This window comes from Balaenoptera ricei, chromosome 1 (genome assembly GCF_028023285.1).
Source record: "Balaenoptera ricei isolate mBalRic1 chromosome 1, mBalRic1.hap2, whole genome shotgun sequence".
Taxonomy (NCBI): Eukaryota; Metazoa; Chordata; class Mammalia; order Artiodactyla; family Balaenopteridae; genus Balaenoptera; species Balaenoptera ricei.
Genome location: NC_082639.1, coordinates 22,584,933 through 22,600,868, shown reverse-complemented (window position 1 = coordinate 22,600,868; position 15,936 = coordinate 22,584,933). Strand labels below are relative to the sequence as shown.

At 49.9% G+C, this 15,936-nt stretch overlaps 1 protein-coding gene across 1 annotated transcript in view; it reads right to left on the bottom strand.

The window, feature by feature from the left end:
- The window catches only part of OPRD1 (opioid receptor delta 1), a 35,087-nt gene extending 32,691 nt beyond the window's left edge, over window positions 1-2,396 (bottom strand). The window contains exon 1 of the mRNA XM_059896366.1: window positions 2,070-2,396. Coding sequence (XP_059752349.1) covers window positions 2,070-2,284 — 215 coding nt within the window. The 5' untranslated portion in view covers window positions 2,285-2,396. The remainder of the gene's footprint in view (window positions 1-2,069) is intronic.
- Window positions 2,397-15,936: the final 13,540 nt, after the last annotated feature.

Genomic DNA, 15,936 nt, shown 5'->3' with positions numbered 1-15,936 from the left:
AGACTGGAGATGGGACCGAACACACTGACACTCAGCTTTCCCCAGATCAGAGCACTTAGAGCCCCCCTAGAGAGCACGAGTGCCAGGAACCTGGGACTCCCTGAATCAGAGTTATTCCCAGGCCCACCTTAGGACAAGCGCCCCCTCACTCTCCTCTGTCGTAGGCACTGGATTCTGAAGAATCTGGAAAGTTACTCATCCGCATCGTACACACAGCTTCCACTTACTGGGTCCAGGCACCACGCCAGCTGCATTATATATGCTCGCTCAGCGACACCTCACAAAAACCCTGTCGAAGAAGCTTTTATTATTCCCCCATTCTATAGATGAAGAAACTGAGGCTCAAAGAGACTAAGTGTTTTATCCAAGTCACAGAGCCAGTTCGTGGCTGGGATTAACACTCAGGTTGACCCAAGTCTACAGGCCACACGACTTCCAAAGGTAAAGTGGGGAGAATCACCGACAAAAATGCAAAGCAAAGATCAATCCTGCCTGTGCTTGGGGGAATTTTCCCACTGTGGCTGGTGATGAGTCACTGAAAGCACAGGACATTCTTGTGCCCTCCACTCTTCCTGGGGGAGCAAAGCTTCCCCTGGAGTCATTGACGCCAAAGCTCCCTCAACACCCACACACCCACGCAATGCTCCAGTATACTGCACCCTGCCCGGCAGAGACCCCATACTCTGGAATTCATACTCCCAACTGAGGAGACTGGGTCTCTATCCCTCAGACAGGGAAACTGAGGCAGATGGGGCAGATGGTGGGGCAGGGGGAATGAGCCCCCAATGTGATAGGCGTCAGCCACTGGGCCAAGACCACAGTTCACATCTCCCACCTCAGAATCCACGATCTGCCCTCTGCCTTCTGCCCGGCTTGGTGACACCAGAGCCCAGACAAGTTTAGGATTGTACTCTTGGTCAACCACCGTGAATCACCCATTTCCAACTAACAGTAAATACCAGGGCATCTTTGTTGTTATAAAGATAGGAGTTTCCTTTCAATTCTTTTTGCCAGTGTCTGCACTGGCAGAGCTGGGTCAGGAAGGCTGCTTTTGGGCAAGACAATGATGTTTTAAACTCTCTGAGAAGGTCCCCGCACTGAACATCGATACCAAGAAGCGAACTTCACTTCCTCAGATGAAAGTACAAACTCCATTCCAGCCCAAACAAATCACTTTTGTCTTTTCCAGGAAACAAGACGTTAGAGGAGAGGAGGAGAAGGTGAGAGGGAGCATTTGTGAGGAGGATCTGAGGTCTCTCTGAATCACGTCCAGAGCTCAGGACCAGAGGGCCACTGGGGAAGGAAGCAGAGAGCGACTAGCTGGCCCACTGTACCCAGGAACCATGGCTACCCCTTAACAAACGCACACACAGGTGCACAAACACAAGTGTCCAAAGCCACTCTGGATGCTCTCCTCCTCCGAGGGTTTCAGGGGTCTGACAAGAAACAACAGTCACACTGTCATGTGCTCCTACAGAGAGAATCACAAACTGACAGTGTGAGACAAGCACACACACCAACACTGGGACCCCAGCAGAAGATCCCCAAGTGTGACTTGGTAAGTGACCCTCGGCATGATGCAGACACACAAGCGCTCCTGTGCCCTCACCTGTGTAGTCAGCCCACACACTGCTGTCTCACCAGAGGCCCATGGCACTTCCGGCATCTCTGCCCACCCCTACCAGGTTTTTGGAGGTCCAAACACACATCTGTACTGTCACAAACAAAATCACGCACTCACAAACTGTGACAGACACACAACTGTCCCCAAACTGTCCCACATAGACTGATACAGAAATAGGGGATGCCAACAGATGATCAAATGTTATTAGTTAAACGCGGGCGCGCGCGCGCGCGCGCACACACACACACACACACACATACACACACGCGCGCGCGCGCGCCAGCGTCCCCCTCGCGATGGAAGTGGTCTTTCCGCTGGGCCCCGGGCGCCCCCTTCAGGAAGTGCGGAGGCCCCGGGAGTGCGGGGTCTAAGGTCAGGGTCCCAGGTCCGTAGTCCCCACCCACCCCGGGGCATAGCCCGACGCACCAGCCCGCAGCGCACTCACCGGACGATGCCGAACATGACGAGCAAGTTGCCCAGCAGCCCCACGGCGCACACCGCCGAGTAGAGCGCGGTGATGGCGATAGCCAGGGCGAGGGACGAGGCGCTCCGTGCTGCCGGAGGCCCCGACGCATTGGCGCCCGCGCTGGGGAAGGCGTCCGACGCGTTGGCGACGAGCGAGGACCGCAGCTCGGCGTCGCGGGAGGGGGCCGGTTCCATGGCGGCCAGGCGGCGGGCGCCGCGTCCCTGCACGCCGTGCGCCCTGGGCGCAGAAACCCGGTGCGAGAGGCGCGCCAAGGGACGAGGCCGCGGCCCCGACGCCGCCGGCTGCTGCGCCCGGACCGCCCGGCTACCTCCGCGCCCCCTCCGCCCGCCTCGCCGCCCGCACCGGCCCGGCTCCCAGCTCCCGCCCGCTCTCCGAGCCCGGACCGCTCTGAGCCAGGAACAGCTGCGGGCTCCTCGGACGCGCCCGCCGCGCGCACCACGTGGCCCGGAGGCGGCAGCCAGTCTGCGCCCGCGACCGGGGGCGGGCGCTGCACCACCAACTTGGAGTGGAGCCAGGGAAGCTACCCACTCCCTCCCTAGGGATGCTCCGCCGGCTCGGGTGCGCCCCCACCCCAGCCGGGACTCACCTCTGCATCCTCTGCCGCTTTGGGATTGGAAGGACCTGTATATGAATCCCACCTCTCACTCCTGCACTAGCAAACAGAGTGACCTTGAGCAAGTCACTTAACCTCTCTCAACTTCTTTCTTCTCTTCTGAAAAATGAGAATAATCGCACCACCTCCTTCAGAGGGTTGTAGGGGAGATTAGTAAAATGATGCGGGTAAAGAACTTAGCTCAGTGCCGGGTACGCAGTAAATGCTCCGTAAATAACCATTACTATCCATGGCTTTCTTTTACTCCATTCATTTGCTCAACAGAACTTTTTTGGGTGCCGAATATAAGAACCAGGTACTACTGGGGAGCCACTAGTGCATAAAACCAGATGCGGCCCCTGCCTCCTTACAGCCCAGTGGAGGAGAGAGACGTCAATCCCAGGACCACACTGATGAAGATACAGTTACACACGGAGGAAAAGTGAAAGAAAGCAAGGCATTCCTGTGGCAGGACCTACAAAACCCAGGGGTCAGGACAGCTTCCCTGAGGAAATGACACCTAAGGTAAGATGTGAAGTGTGAGGAGGGACTGACTTAGGGAAAAACTAGGGAAGAGCATGTCAGACAAAGAAACCACATGTGCAAAGACCCTGTGGTCAGAGGGATTTAAAGGCCAGGAAGAGGAGAAGGCAGAAAGGGAGTGTGGGGAGAAGGGGATGAGGTGGTGGGCAGGGTCTCAAAGACCACCATAAGGATCACTCTGGCTGCTGTAGGTGCAGATGGAAGGGGGCTATTTCTGACACCTTCTCCCTAACCTGACCAGCCCAGACCCAGAGCCATCCTCCTTCTTGGGACTCCTGTCCTTCCCAGAACATTCTCCCTACTGCTCCAGCACTGTGCTGAGCCCTTTATCCATGCAGCAGCACTTTGGCGTAGATTCTATTATTAGTGTCCCCAGTTTACAGACGAGAAGACTAGACTAAATTATCCCATATGGTAATTATTTCTATCCAAGTTTGTTTTCTCCTTGGGAAGACCAGACCTGATTGATCCCTGGACCCAGTGGAAGGCTGGGGTCATAGTGGGTGCTCAGGAAATACTTGTTGGATGAATAAAAGTCCCAAGGGGAATGGAATGGGACAATATTGGGGCTCCTGGGCTCTGGGGTGACACTCTTGGCCCTGTGAGTGGCTGGGCAAGGACCCCTCATTCACATCACTCTCTGGCTTGAGTCATCTGTCTATGTGCAAGGCTCTTACCCTTTCCCAGAAAGAACAAAGACAGAATTCCCAAGTTCACCCTCTGTCCATTCTCTTTGTCCCTCCCAGCTGCTGTCCAAGCCCCTCTACCAGCTACAGCAGATTCCCCACCCCAAGGCTTTCCCACCCAATCATCTAAGGACTCGTCAGGCAGGTGATTTTTGCTCTGCGGTCACATATGCTGCCAAAACTCTCTCCCTTGTCCCAAAGGGACTGCTATCCACAGAGACTTTTCTGGTGCCGGGGGAGAGACATTGAGACAGGAAGAAGGAGGGCTATTTTACTAGAGTTCTGACCCCCTCCCAACCCCTCCAACAAACCAAATTTTTTCCAACTTCAGGACATTTGCATATTCTATTTCTTCCACTTGGAAGGCTCAGCCATTTCCTCAGGCTAAATGCTATTCATCCTTCAAGTTTCAGCTTAAATATCACTTCCTCCATGAAAGCTTCACTGACTGCCCACCCCCCCACACACACACACACAATTAGACCAAGTGTCCTTGTTATTCTCATAGCGTCATGTACCTCTTCCTTACAGAATTTCCCACATATTTATTTGGGCAATCATTGGATTTGTGTGCATCACCTGTACAATAGGTCTTGTGCACTTCTGTACCTCCACCTTAGTGCTTGATGCGTGGTTGACTAGAAAGCTCAATTCCAACTTTGGTGAGCTCCCATTCCGATGAGGGAGACACAGCATTTATAGCTTCATATGGGACCTAGGAATTCTTTTAAGCGACTAAAACCCTTTGCATAAACTCTGCAATCACATCTTATTTGGAACTGAAGTACAGATCTTCCTCAATTGCAATGGGGTTACGTCCCAATAAACCTATTGTCAGTTGAAAATATCATGGTAAATCAAAAATGCATTTAATACACCCAACCTACCGAACATCATAGCTTAGCCTACCTTAAACATGCTCAGGGCACTTATATTAGCCTACAGTCAGGCAAAACCATCTAACATAAAGCCTGTTTTATAATCAAGTGTTGACTATCTCATGTAATTTATTGGATACTGTACTGAAAGTGAAAACCAGCATGGTTGTGTGGGTGCAGGATGTTGTAACTGTACCGGTTATTTGCTGTTGTGATTGCCTGGCTGACTGGGAGCTGCGGCTCGCTGCCGCAGCCCAGCATCACAGGAGAGAACCATACCGCATATCACAAGCCTGGAAAGAATCAAAATTCAAAGTACGGTTTCTACTGAATGTGTATCAGCTTTGCACTATTGTAAAGTCAAAAAATCATAAATCGAACCACCGTAAATCAGGGACCATCTATACTAGTTCCCTGCTCCACCCCCCACCCTTGGCTTTTGGCTGTCACCAAGCAAGTCTGCTCTCACCCCTTGGCGTTGCATTTGGGGCCCTCCCCAGTCTGGACCTAACCAGGGTTTATTGCCGCCCTCTTCTGACTCCACCCCTAACCCCACCCTAATCGCATACCCCAGCCATACTGGGCTGAAGAGAATTTTTTTTAATTGCATTCCACGATGTTTTTGAGTCCCTCCTGGGTAAGGAAATGCTATGGTGGAAAGCCATAGCTATGGTGGAGGCAAATGACAGAAAAAGAGTTTCCCTTAACTTCTCTGAGCCTTAGTTTTATCATCCATAAAGTAGAGAAGGGCAGGATTTGGGTGAGGATCTGGTGAAACGACAGATGCTCTTCCAACCGAGAAAGGGCTGCATGAGCACAAGTTACGAAACCAGGAGCATGAGTAAGACCATTGCTCTCTTAAAGGAGCTCGCAATCAAGAAGCTGTGACAGATATGTAAATGACCAAGTACAAGAGCGACATAATTGCTAAGAAAGCACACGTGCTGTCATGGGCTGCGCCTTTTCAGAGTTTGCTTGCCGAAAGGCAGCAGTCTGCAGCCTGGAAGAGGTTTCTCACCAGAACCCAACCCTGCTGGCACCCTGAGACGTCCAGCCTCCAGAACTGTGAGAAATAAATGTCTGTTGTTGATAAGCCACTCAGTTATGGTACTTTGTTACAGCAGCCCCAAATGACTAAGGAGCTGAATTCCTCCCCCCACCCAGGACATTGGAAGGACACATGGAAACTTGAAAGGCATCTAAAGGGGTTTCCCCAGTGGCCTCCCAAAATGAATACTTTGAAGTGATCAACTCTTACCCGAATGTGAGTGTTCTAGTCTATTTATCTTTAAAAGACAGTCTCATTTCTATGGTCACAACTCATAAATAATCCTGTTGGCTACCATTTAGAGAGAACTTGCTGTGTGCCACGCACGGGGCCAAGTGTTCTGTGGATTATCTCATTTAATTCTCGGCAGCTCTAGAGGTGTGAGGTCTTTCTACTGTTATTCCGTTTTGCAGAGGTTAGGTTACGTGCCTACGCCAGAGCAGGGATGCCAAGCCAGGTCTGCGTGACCTGCCCAAAAGCCACTCCTGACAACCACACTACTGCCTCTCAGAGCAGAGCCTAGAAAGTCATCACCCCAAAAAACACCAGAACCCATGGCTGCTGTCTCTGCTCAGCAGTTTCCCCGCTGTGGAGGGCGATGAGTCACGTGAACTCAGGAGATTCTTGAGCCCATCCCTGCTCTTGGTGGAGCAGAGAAGATGCAGCCCTCCATGCCTGGGCCGCCAAACGATTCCATTTTCCTTGACCCCATCCTCGACTTCAGATTAGAACAAAAACAAAAATGGATGGGGAATCCTGGGCCAACCCAGGGCATCAGAAGGCGTCAGTGGTAGAGAAACAGAAATTACTGAAGGAGTCGGAGCAGAAAGGAACTCCCCGGGGAAGCTATTAACAATTTAGTATGTGGGACTGTGGCTCCCACCTGCCAAAGAGACACTGCCTGATGGAAATAGTGTGACTGCCTCCAAGTGAGTGAGTGAGCGAGCAGCTCCCCTGGGTTGCCTTTAGTCTGGCTCCATCTGCAAGCCCCAGGAGGAGGAAGGACCTTAGCGAGAACCATGAAATAATAACCACTTGCATTTGCAAAGTACTTTTGACTTTCCAGAGCACTTCGAAATTGATGACTTCGTATTATCTTGACACCATCTGGATAATGGAAAGGTCAGGTTTCATTATCTTCATTTTATAGCTAGGAAGACAGATAGCTAGAGAGCCTGGCTGAGATGATTTCATAGCAAGCCAGCGAAGGAAATAGGGTTGGGACCTTCCGTCTAGTTGCCCAAATCAGAAAGCTGAGGGTCACTCTTGACCCCTCTCTCTTCCCCCCTCCAAACCCCCACCTCTAGGTAATCACCAAGTCCTGTGCATTCTTCCTAATAACCCATGAATCCTGCCATTGTTCTTTGTTTTTACTACTGTCTGCCTAGTCTATGCGTCATCATTTCTTGCTGAAATTATTGAAATAGACTCTGAAATTGAGCCCCTGCTTCCAGGCTCGCTGCCTGCAAGCAGAAACGTGGCTGCAGGATTCTCCACACGTGCACCTCTCTCTGCCTTGCTAGCCTCTTGTACCACCTTCCCCTTCACACGCTATGTTCCAGCCAAAATAAACTCCTTATGGTTCTCCAAATAACCTGCTTCTCTCACATCTGGGTTCATCTAAGTAGTTAAGAGTGGGGCTTTGGCATCAGACTGGTTGCATTGAAAATCCCAGCTCAGCAACTCACTAGTTGCATGTCCTTGGGCAAGTTCCTTAACTTCTTCTGTAAGTTTCATGCAGTGGGAACAGCAAAAGCACCTGCTTCATGGAACCTGGCATGTAGGCAGTGCTCAATATGTTAGCTATTACTGTGATGATGGCGCCTCTGCCTGGAATACTCTACTGCAGGCTCCCAAGCCCCTTTGTCACCTAACCCACTCCTACACCCCCGCCCCGTCTCAACTGAGATGTTGCTTTCTTCCCTCCTCCCTCAGATTAATTTCTATCACATATCGTCTGCTCTCTTGGGGCTCATCTTCCTCCCAGAAGCATAGTCAGGTCCTGAGTTCCTAGAAAACTGTTCCACCCAGATGTTGCCAGGAGGCCTGGGTCTGTCAGGAAGAGGAGGGAATGGAGCTGGAGAGAGAGGGTGACCAAGGCAGGAGACAGTTTGATTCTTTGAGAAGGGAAGGACAGAAGAGGTCGTAGGTTCCTTGAGTGAAGATTTTAATGGTTAGTAAGAGCCTGGAAGTTTTCTTTTTCTTTTTGGCCGCGCTGCGGCTTCGGGGGGATCTTAGTTCCCCAACCAGGGATTGAACTCAGGCCCCTGGCAGTGGAAGTGCAGAGTCCTAACCACTGGACCACCAGGGAATTCCCATGGGCCTGGAAATTTTGCAGTAAGTTCAGGGTCAAGAGAGCAGAGATAGAGTCTCTTGCTTTCGAAGGGACCCCCGGGGCTTGGACAAAAGCACCTCAGAAGGAACCTGAATGGACCAAATGCCAAAGGCTTTGCCCCATGTTTCCTAGATCAGGCAAACCTCAGACAGAAGGACTAGATGACCCCCTGGCCTGCCCTCCAGTGACTGACACTGGATTTTCCCACAACCCTAGTGGATGGGGGCAGAGGTAGAGTTCATTTTATTTATTTATTTTTTTAATTGTTTTTTTTGCACCTGAGTGTCATGGAGGAAATGCATATGCCTGTTAGAGGAACCATCATGAGGCCCAGACCAGGCATCAACAAAAGACAGATGAAAATTACCCTCTTCGGAAGAAGAAAGGTGACCTGGAGAAATTGAAGCTGCAAAATCTCCCTCCTCCTCCTTGTTCCTGGGATTAACCCGCTGTCCAGACACTGTCAACAGTCTGCCCACAAGCCATGTCCTCCCTTTATTTCCTGCAACTGTAACCTGATCAGGAGGTAGGGGTATTCCCTTGATCTGCGGTAAGGGAGCCCTTTCCCTGCCTCAGGGGATGAATTGGCCTAAATGAATCATGGTAATCTGTGGTAGATTGCAAAACGGTCATAATCCTTCATTACTCTCTGCATCTATGCAGCTCTCCCCATCAAGCAATGGAATCTATTTCACCACCCCTGTACCTGGCCCAGCTTATGACTTGCTTTGCCCATAAGAGTACGATGGAAATGACAGTGTGCCAGTCCAGAGTCCAGGCCATAGGAGGCCTTGCCCTCTTCCACCCAATCTCTTGGAACCCTATCACTGCCATGGAAACAAGCTTGGCCTAACCTGCTGGATGAGAGACCTAGTCACTCCATCACCCCAGTTGGCAACCAGCCAACACCAGACATGTGAGTAAGTAAGGCCATCCTAGACCAGGCAACTCCCAGCCGACCCAACAGCTGACCACAGGCACAGGAGGAAGCCCAGCCAAGATCAGCCAGGCCTGGCTCAGATCAGCAGAACTATTCAGTGATCCACAGACTCGTAGCAATAATGAATGCTTATTGTTTCAAGTCCCTAGGTTTTGGTGTGATCTGTTAATCAGGAGCCATCATGATACATAACTTCCTACATCAGTGATTGGTCTGGGGATGGATATGTAACCAATGAGATGTATAGAGAGGTCCGCTTGACATCATTTTTTCCAGAATAAAAAGTAAAGCCGCATCAGAAGAAAACTGTTTGCCCAAACCCCTTGGGATGCTGGTATGATGCCTGGAGCTATAGCAGCCATCCTGCAATTACAAATCAATAAGCATAAGAATGAAAAACCAGTGAGGTTGTCAGTAGAAAGAGAATAAGCCTGGGTATTTGGTGATGTTGTTGAACTCTAAATATCCCGGCTCTGGACTTCAAGACCTTTTGTTTAAGCCACTCCTAGTCGTGGTTTTTTGGTTACTTGTAGCTTAAAGCATTCCTAAAGGAGGTACCAGTGTGTGGGTAACATCCAAGAAGAATGACACAAGAATAAGTAGACATGGTTTATTGGCATGACTACAACTTTGTTTGGAGACTGGGAGGTGGAACTCTCTAAGAGTATGGGTTTGAAAACTGGGTTGGCCACATACTAGTTATGTGATTTTGGATAAGTTTCTCAACTTCACCAAGCCTCACTTTCCTCATCTATTAAGAGGAAATGATAATAATACATATTTTATAGGATTATGAAGGAGATAAATGAGGTAATACAAATACAGAACTTGTTGCAGTGCCTGGCACATTCAATAAGCTCTTTTTTTTTTTAAATTTATTTATTTATTTATTTATGGCTGTGTTGCGTCTTAGTTTCTGTGCGAGGGCTTTCTCCAGTTGCAGCGAGCGGGGGCCACTCTTCATCGCTGTGCACGGGACTCTCACTGTCACGGCCTCACTTGTTGCGGGACACAAGCTCCAGACGCTCAGGCTCAGTAGTTGTGGCTCACGGGCCCAATTGCTCCGCGGCATGTGGGATCTTCCCGGACCAGGGCTCGAACCCTCATCCCCTGTATCGGCAGGCAGACTCTCAACTACTGCGCCACCAGGGAAGCCCAAGCTCTTTTTTTAAATTTATTTTATTTTATTTTATTTATTCATTTTTGGCTGCGTTGGGTCTTCGTTGCTGTGCATGGGCTTTCTCTAGTTTCGGTGAGCGGGGTCTACTCTTCGTTTCAGTGCACAGGCTTCTCATTGCAGTGGCTTCTCTTGTTGTGGAGCACGGGCTCTAGGCGCGCGGGCTTCAGTAGTTGTGGCACGCCAGCTTCAGCAGTTGTGGCTCATGGGCTCTAGAGCACAGGCTTAGTAGTTGTGGCGCGTGGGCTTAGTTGCTCCGCGGCATGTGGGATCTTCCCAGACCAGGGATCAAACCCGTGTGCCCTGCTATGGCAGGCGGATTCTTAACCACTGTGCCGCCAGGGATGTCTTCAATAAGCTCTTGTCTTAGCTAGTACTATTCTTACAATAATCATGCCTAATATTAATAACAAGAACCCATGTTTATATCAAACTTCCTTTCTCAATCTTGTGAGGCAAAGTGATCCCAGATTTAGATGGATCCATCCCTGGCATTTACCAGTGTTGGGTACATGTGCTGAAGAGTGTGCTGGGGCCTGCCTGGAGTTCATTCCCCAGTGTCAAATTGCAGGATGTGTTTGTTTAGAGTGGGGGGTGATGAGGGGAGGGATTAGAAGGGACTTGAAGGACTTCCCTGGCAGTCCAGTGGTTAAGACTCCACACTCCCAGTGCAGGGCGCATGGGTTCGATCCCTGGTCTGGGAACTAAGATCCCGCATGCTGCGCAGTGTGGCGGAAAAAAAAAAAAAGACTTTGCCTTCCACTGCAGGGGGTGCCATCCCTGGTCAGGGAGCTGAGATCCCGCATGCCTCTCAGCCAAAAAACCGAAACATAAACAGAAGCAATATTGTAACAAATTCAATAAAGACTTTAAAAATGGTCCACATCAAAAAAAAAATCTTTAAAAGAAAAGGGGGGTGGGGCTTGAAAGATGAGTGAGCGGCAGCAGGGAAGGAACAGTGGCTGGGAGGAGAGTACGGGACAGGCTCAGAGCTCCCCAGCTCAGTGCCAGCTACGTCTGCGTGAATAGAGGCCTTGGTGCTACAGGCAGAAGGCGAGGGGCCTCGGAGGCCCGGGGCCCCAGTAGCCCGGCCCATCAAGCGCTGCGCAGTGGGGAGAAGGGCCTTCTGCGGACTTACCCTCGAGGACAGTGCACACTACCTCCCCGCCTGCCTCCACAGGATGGTGGAAGTGAACATGCTCCATCTGTCTCCTGTTTTTTTCTATCAGGCTATCATTTTCCTTCTACAGAAAGTAGTTCTTCCCTTTCCTTTCTCTACTTTTTCTTCTCCGCTCATTCCCTCAGCTCCCCATCCCACCACTCTCACCTCCTCCTGCCCCGAATTTGGATTCCCATTCCCTCCACTGGATCCCTAATGCCACCCACTCCCATCTCTCCTCTTTGTCTAACCTCAGTAATTACTCTCCGGTAGCACTGATGCTGCACTTCTCTCACCTCCACACTCCACACTTGACGGTGTTAGAAATTGCTTTCGGTTGACCTCATCAGATGGGTATTCCCCACCGGCAAGTCCCTGGCCTCCTTCTTCCCCCTTCCAACCATCCGTGTCCTCCCCACAAAGCCTGGGCAGGACTCTGAACCAGCAGAGGACACTGGGGGGGCTAGACTGAGTGCAGACAGTCTCAGCCCTTGTGGAGAGATCCTGCCTTCAGGGGCATCTCTCCCCCTCCTGCAAAGGGCCCTGGGGCTCAGGGTGCCGGCCTCCTGGCTGGGTCCCAGGGCCATTTTGGCGGTGAGGCAGGGTGGTGTGGTGAACAAACACAATGTTAGGAGCCCTGGGACTAGCATTCTGTCACCAGATGCACAGAACTGTAGGACTGGGGAAGAAAAACTTAGGCATCGTCTCATCCAACCCTCCCTTCGTTTACAGAAAAAGATGCTGAGGTCCAGAGTGGTGAAGGGACTTACACGCAGCAAATTAGTAGCAAAGTCAAGACCAGAACCTATCTGTGTCTCCTGAATCATGTAACAATGTGCTTTCTCCCACACCAGGCAGGGTGACCTTGGGCAACTGCATCTATTCACATACCAGGCATTTTGGAAGCACTTTTATGTATATGATATGATTTAACCCTTCACCTAACTCTTTCAGGGAAGAAGTGTCATGATCCTCAGTTTACAGACGAGGAATCCAAGGCTCAGAGCAGTTCAGGAACTTGCCCAATGTCATGCAGGGGCTGGATTGCAACCCAGGTCTCTCTGACTCCAGAGACCCTCCTAGCCACGGCACAAAACCTCTCTGTGAAACACTAAGCACCCTGGGCCTCAGTTTCCTCACCTGTTAAATGGAGGAGTTGAACTTCATGGCCCTAAGACCCACCTGCGAGGCATCAAAAAGAACTCCAAGGAGAGGCAGGCTGTTTGCTAGTTGCCCACATTCGTGGGAGAATTTCTCTGTTTTCCCCCATTTGCTTCAAAACAGCTAGCCCCCAGGTTTACACTGAGAGGAGCCCAGGGAAGGTGCCATGGCAACCACAGCGGCTCCAGGGAGCCGAATTCGCCTGACTTGGCCAGACTGGCAAACTGAGTGACCTGAGGCCTGCCCTACTGGACAGGGTCAAGGCAGAGCCACGGCTAGCCCAAAGGACTTGAATCAGACCACAGGTTGTCCAGAGGAGGGGTCAGCAGCTGCACTCTGCCCCAGAGATCCTGGCAGGGCAGAGAGAGCACGGATTTGTAGCCTGAAAATAAGGTTCTATGACCAGATCAGTGACATATAAATTTGGGGATCTTGGGCAAATCAGTTATTCTCTCTAAGCCTCAAGGGTTTTTTTTCCCACCTAGCACATAGAGTATGCACAAAATAAATAGCAGCTGCTATTATTAATACTAATATTCAAATTTTGAAGAGTTGTATGCCCATCAGCTAATGAACTTGAAATTTCTTTATAGAGAATTTCCTGGTGGTCCAGTGGTAAGACTCTGTGCCCTCACTGCGAGGGCCCAAGTTCACATAACTAAGATCCCGCATGACACACGGCTCGGCCAAAAAAAAAAAAAAAAAAGCTTTATATACTGCAGGACTGCACAAGTGCAAGATATTATTATTACCCAGTAAGAATATTCACACACCCCTGGCTGTGTAAGACCCTTTATTGCATATAATAACTGAACCAAGCACTTTCCATATAAAAGCCACATTAGACACTATGTTTGGGGAGAAGTACAAAGACTTCTCAAAGTACCTGAATCTTTACAGGCTAGAAGGTGACATTATAAGGGAGGAGTAAGTGTTATGAGCAAGGGTCAGATGGAGGTGTTGGGAGTTGAGAGACAGAGACCATAGATAGAGTTGGGAAAGGCTTTCCTGGGGATGTAGCCATTGGGTAGGCAGGCCACATCCTCACTGTACCCCGGACTGCAGACACCTCTGTTAAGCATACACCTCCTGGGTTATAGTCGTTTACAGCCATTGTCTCTGTGGTTGCAAGTAACAGAAACCCACTGCAGCTAACTTAAGCCGACAAAGGAGATTTATTGTATGGGAACGGGGTGTCAGAGAATCCATAGTCAGGGATGTAGACTGGCTCTGGAAAGACCCTGGGACCAAGAATAGAATCCCAGGAACTCAATCTCTGTTTCTCACCTCGCCCCATTCTTCTCTATCTACAGACCAGCCTCTTCTGCGGCTCCAGCCAAAGTGATGGGTCTGACCACCCGCAGCTCCTAAATTCTCAGGTTTAACACTCAGCCTGGCACCCAGCAAATAGGGCAACCAACTATCCCGGGACTCTCTTAGTTTTTCCACGGCAACCTCTCAGTCCTGGGAAAATCGGGAGGGTTAGTCACCCTGACAATAGCTGCGCGAGACATATTGAGTTCATAAAGGTTCTAGTGCCAGCTACAAGCAAGGGTAGTGTCTGAACCCCTATTCAGTGGTCCTGAGGGAAGGAAACCTGATTGGTCCTGCTTAAGTCAGGTGACCTCCCCCCCGACCAATCAGCCATGGCCGCAGAGTACAAATATGGCTGCCAGGGGTGAGGTCATTGGTTGCTGGTCCAGATAGATCTCCCGCAGGGTGTCAGCTGTCATTTCTGTCTTCCCTCCAAATAAGGAACTCTTTAGGGAAAGGGACCATGCCCTATTTATCTTTGTATTCCCAGAGCCTAGCACCTGTCTGACAGAAACTACATAATAGGTACAAGATTTTTCTTTACACTTACTGTTCCTTCTACCTAGAATGTTCTTCCCCCACTCCCCACGTGGCTGGGGTCTCACCTCAAACACCAGCCCTGAGCTCCAATCTAAATTACATTCCTCCCCCACATCACTATCTTTCACATCAGCCTCTTGCAAACAGTTATTACTTCCTGGTTTTCTTCCCAGCGCTTATCACCACCTGAAATTATCTTCTTCAATTTGCTGGCTGGAGTTGTGTCTGTTTTCCCAATACTAGTGTGTGCACTCCAGAAGGGCAGACACCTTATCTCTCTGTTCATCACTGTGTCCCCGGTGCTAAGTCCCACTACATGACCTGTTGTAGGTGCTTAAGAAATTTTTGTTGAATAAATAGATGGACAAAATGTAGAGGAGGGGGAGGTACATTCCAGGTGTGATAACAGCACCAGGTGAAACACAGCAGAGAGAATTAACTGCAGTGTCTGCACCTTGAACAGGAAGTAGCTTAGTTTGGCTGGAGAGTAGGGAGCACAAAGGGAAGCAGGCAAGGATTTGATGAGTAGGTTAGTGGGTTAGGGTCAGATCTTCACACCCGAGTGTCCAGCTCTTAGCTTATTCATGCCTGCAGGAGAAGGTTTTAGGTGAGGCTCTCCTTTCTGTAAAAGAATAAGTTCTTGGTTGCTTCAGGTCACATAGGTAGTGACAATTTCTATCAAAAGAGACATTTTGTAATAATGTCAGACAGGAGCATTTTGTAATGATACCAGACACGAGCAAAGACCTTTGTGGAATGTAAAATGCTTTCAGGAGAATGTCTTCTGTGCTCTGACAACAGCCCTAGGAACCACACAAGGCTGGCTCTGGTCACCATTCCAAGACGCCTTGTGGTAGGGTGGAAAGAACAGCTGCCTGCATTGAGTTCTGAAGACCTGGGCCTTCTTTTTGCCAGCTGTGTGACCCTGGCAAGACTCTCACCCTCCTGAAGTTCATTTGTTCATTCATTCATTCACTCTGCCACTCATTCAACCAATAGTTATCATGTGTCTATCGTGATGGTTAATTTTTTGTGTCAACTAGGCTGGGCACAGTTAAAAGATATTTGGTCAAACTTTATTCCAGATGTTTCTCTGAGGGTGTTTTTGGATGAGATTAACATTTAAGTTGGTAGACTTTGGGTAAAGTAGATTGCCCTCCATAATGTGAGTGGGTCTCATCCAATCAGTTGAAGGACTGAATTGAACAAAAGACTAACCTCCCCCAAGCAAAAAGGAATTCTCCAGCTTGACAGACTTCAGACTTGAACTGCTCTTCCCTGGGTCTCCAGCCTGCCAGCCCAACCCAAGGATTTCGACTTGCCAGCCCTCATAATCACCTGAGCTAATTCCTTAAAATAACTATTTCTCTCTACATATACACATCCTATTGACTCCGTTTCTCTGAAGAAACAGCCTATTCTGTGCTTAGTTCTGAAGATAGAGCAGTGAGC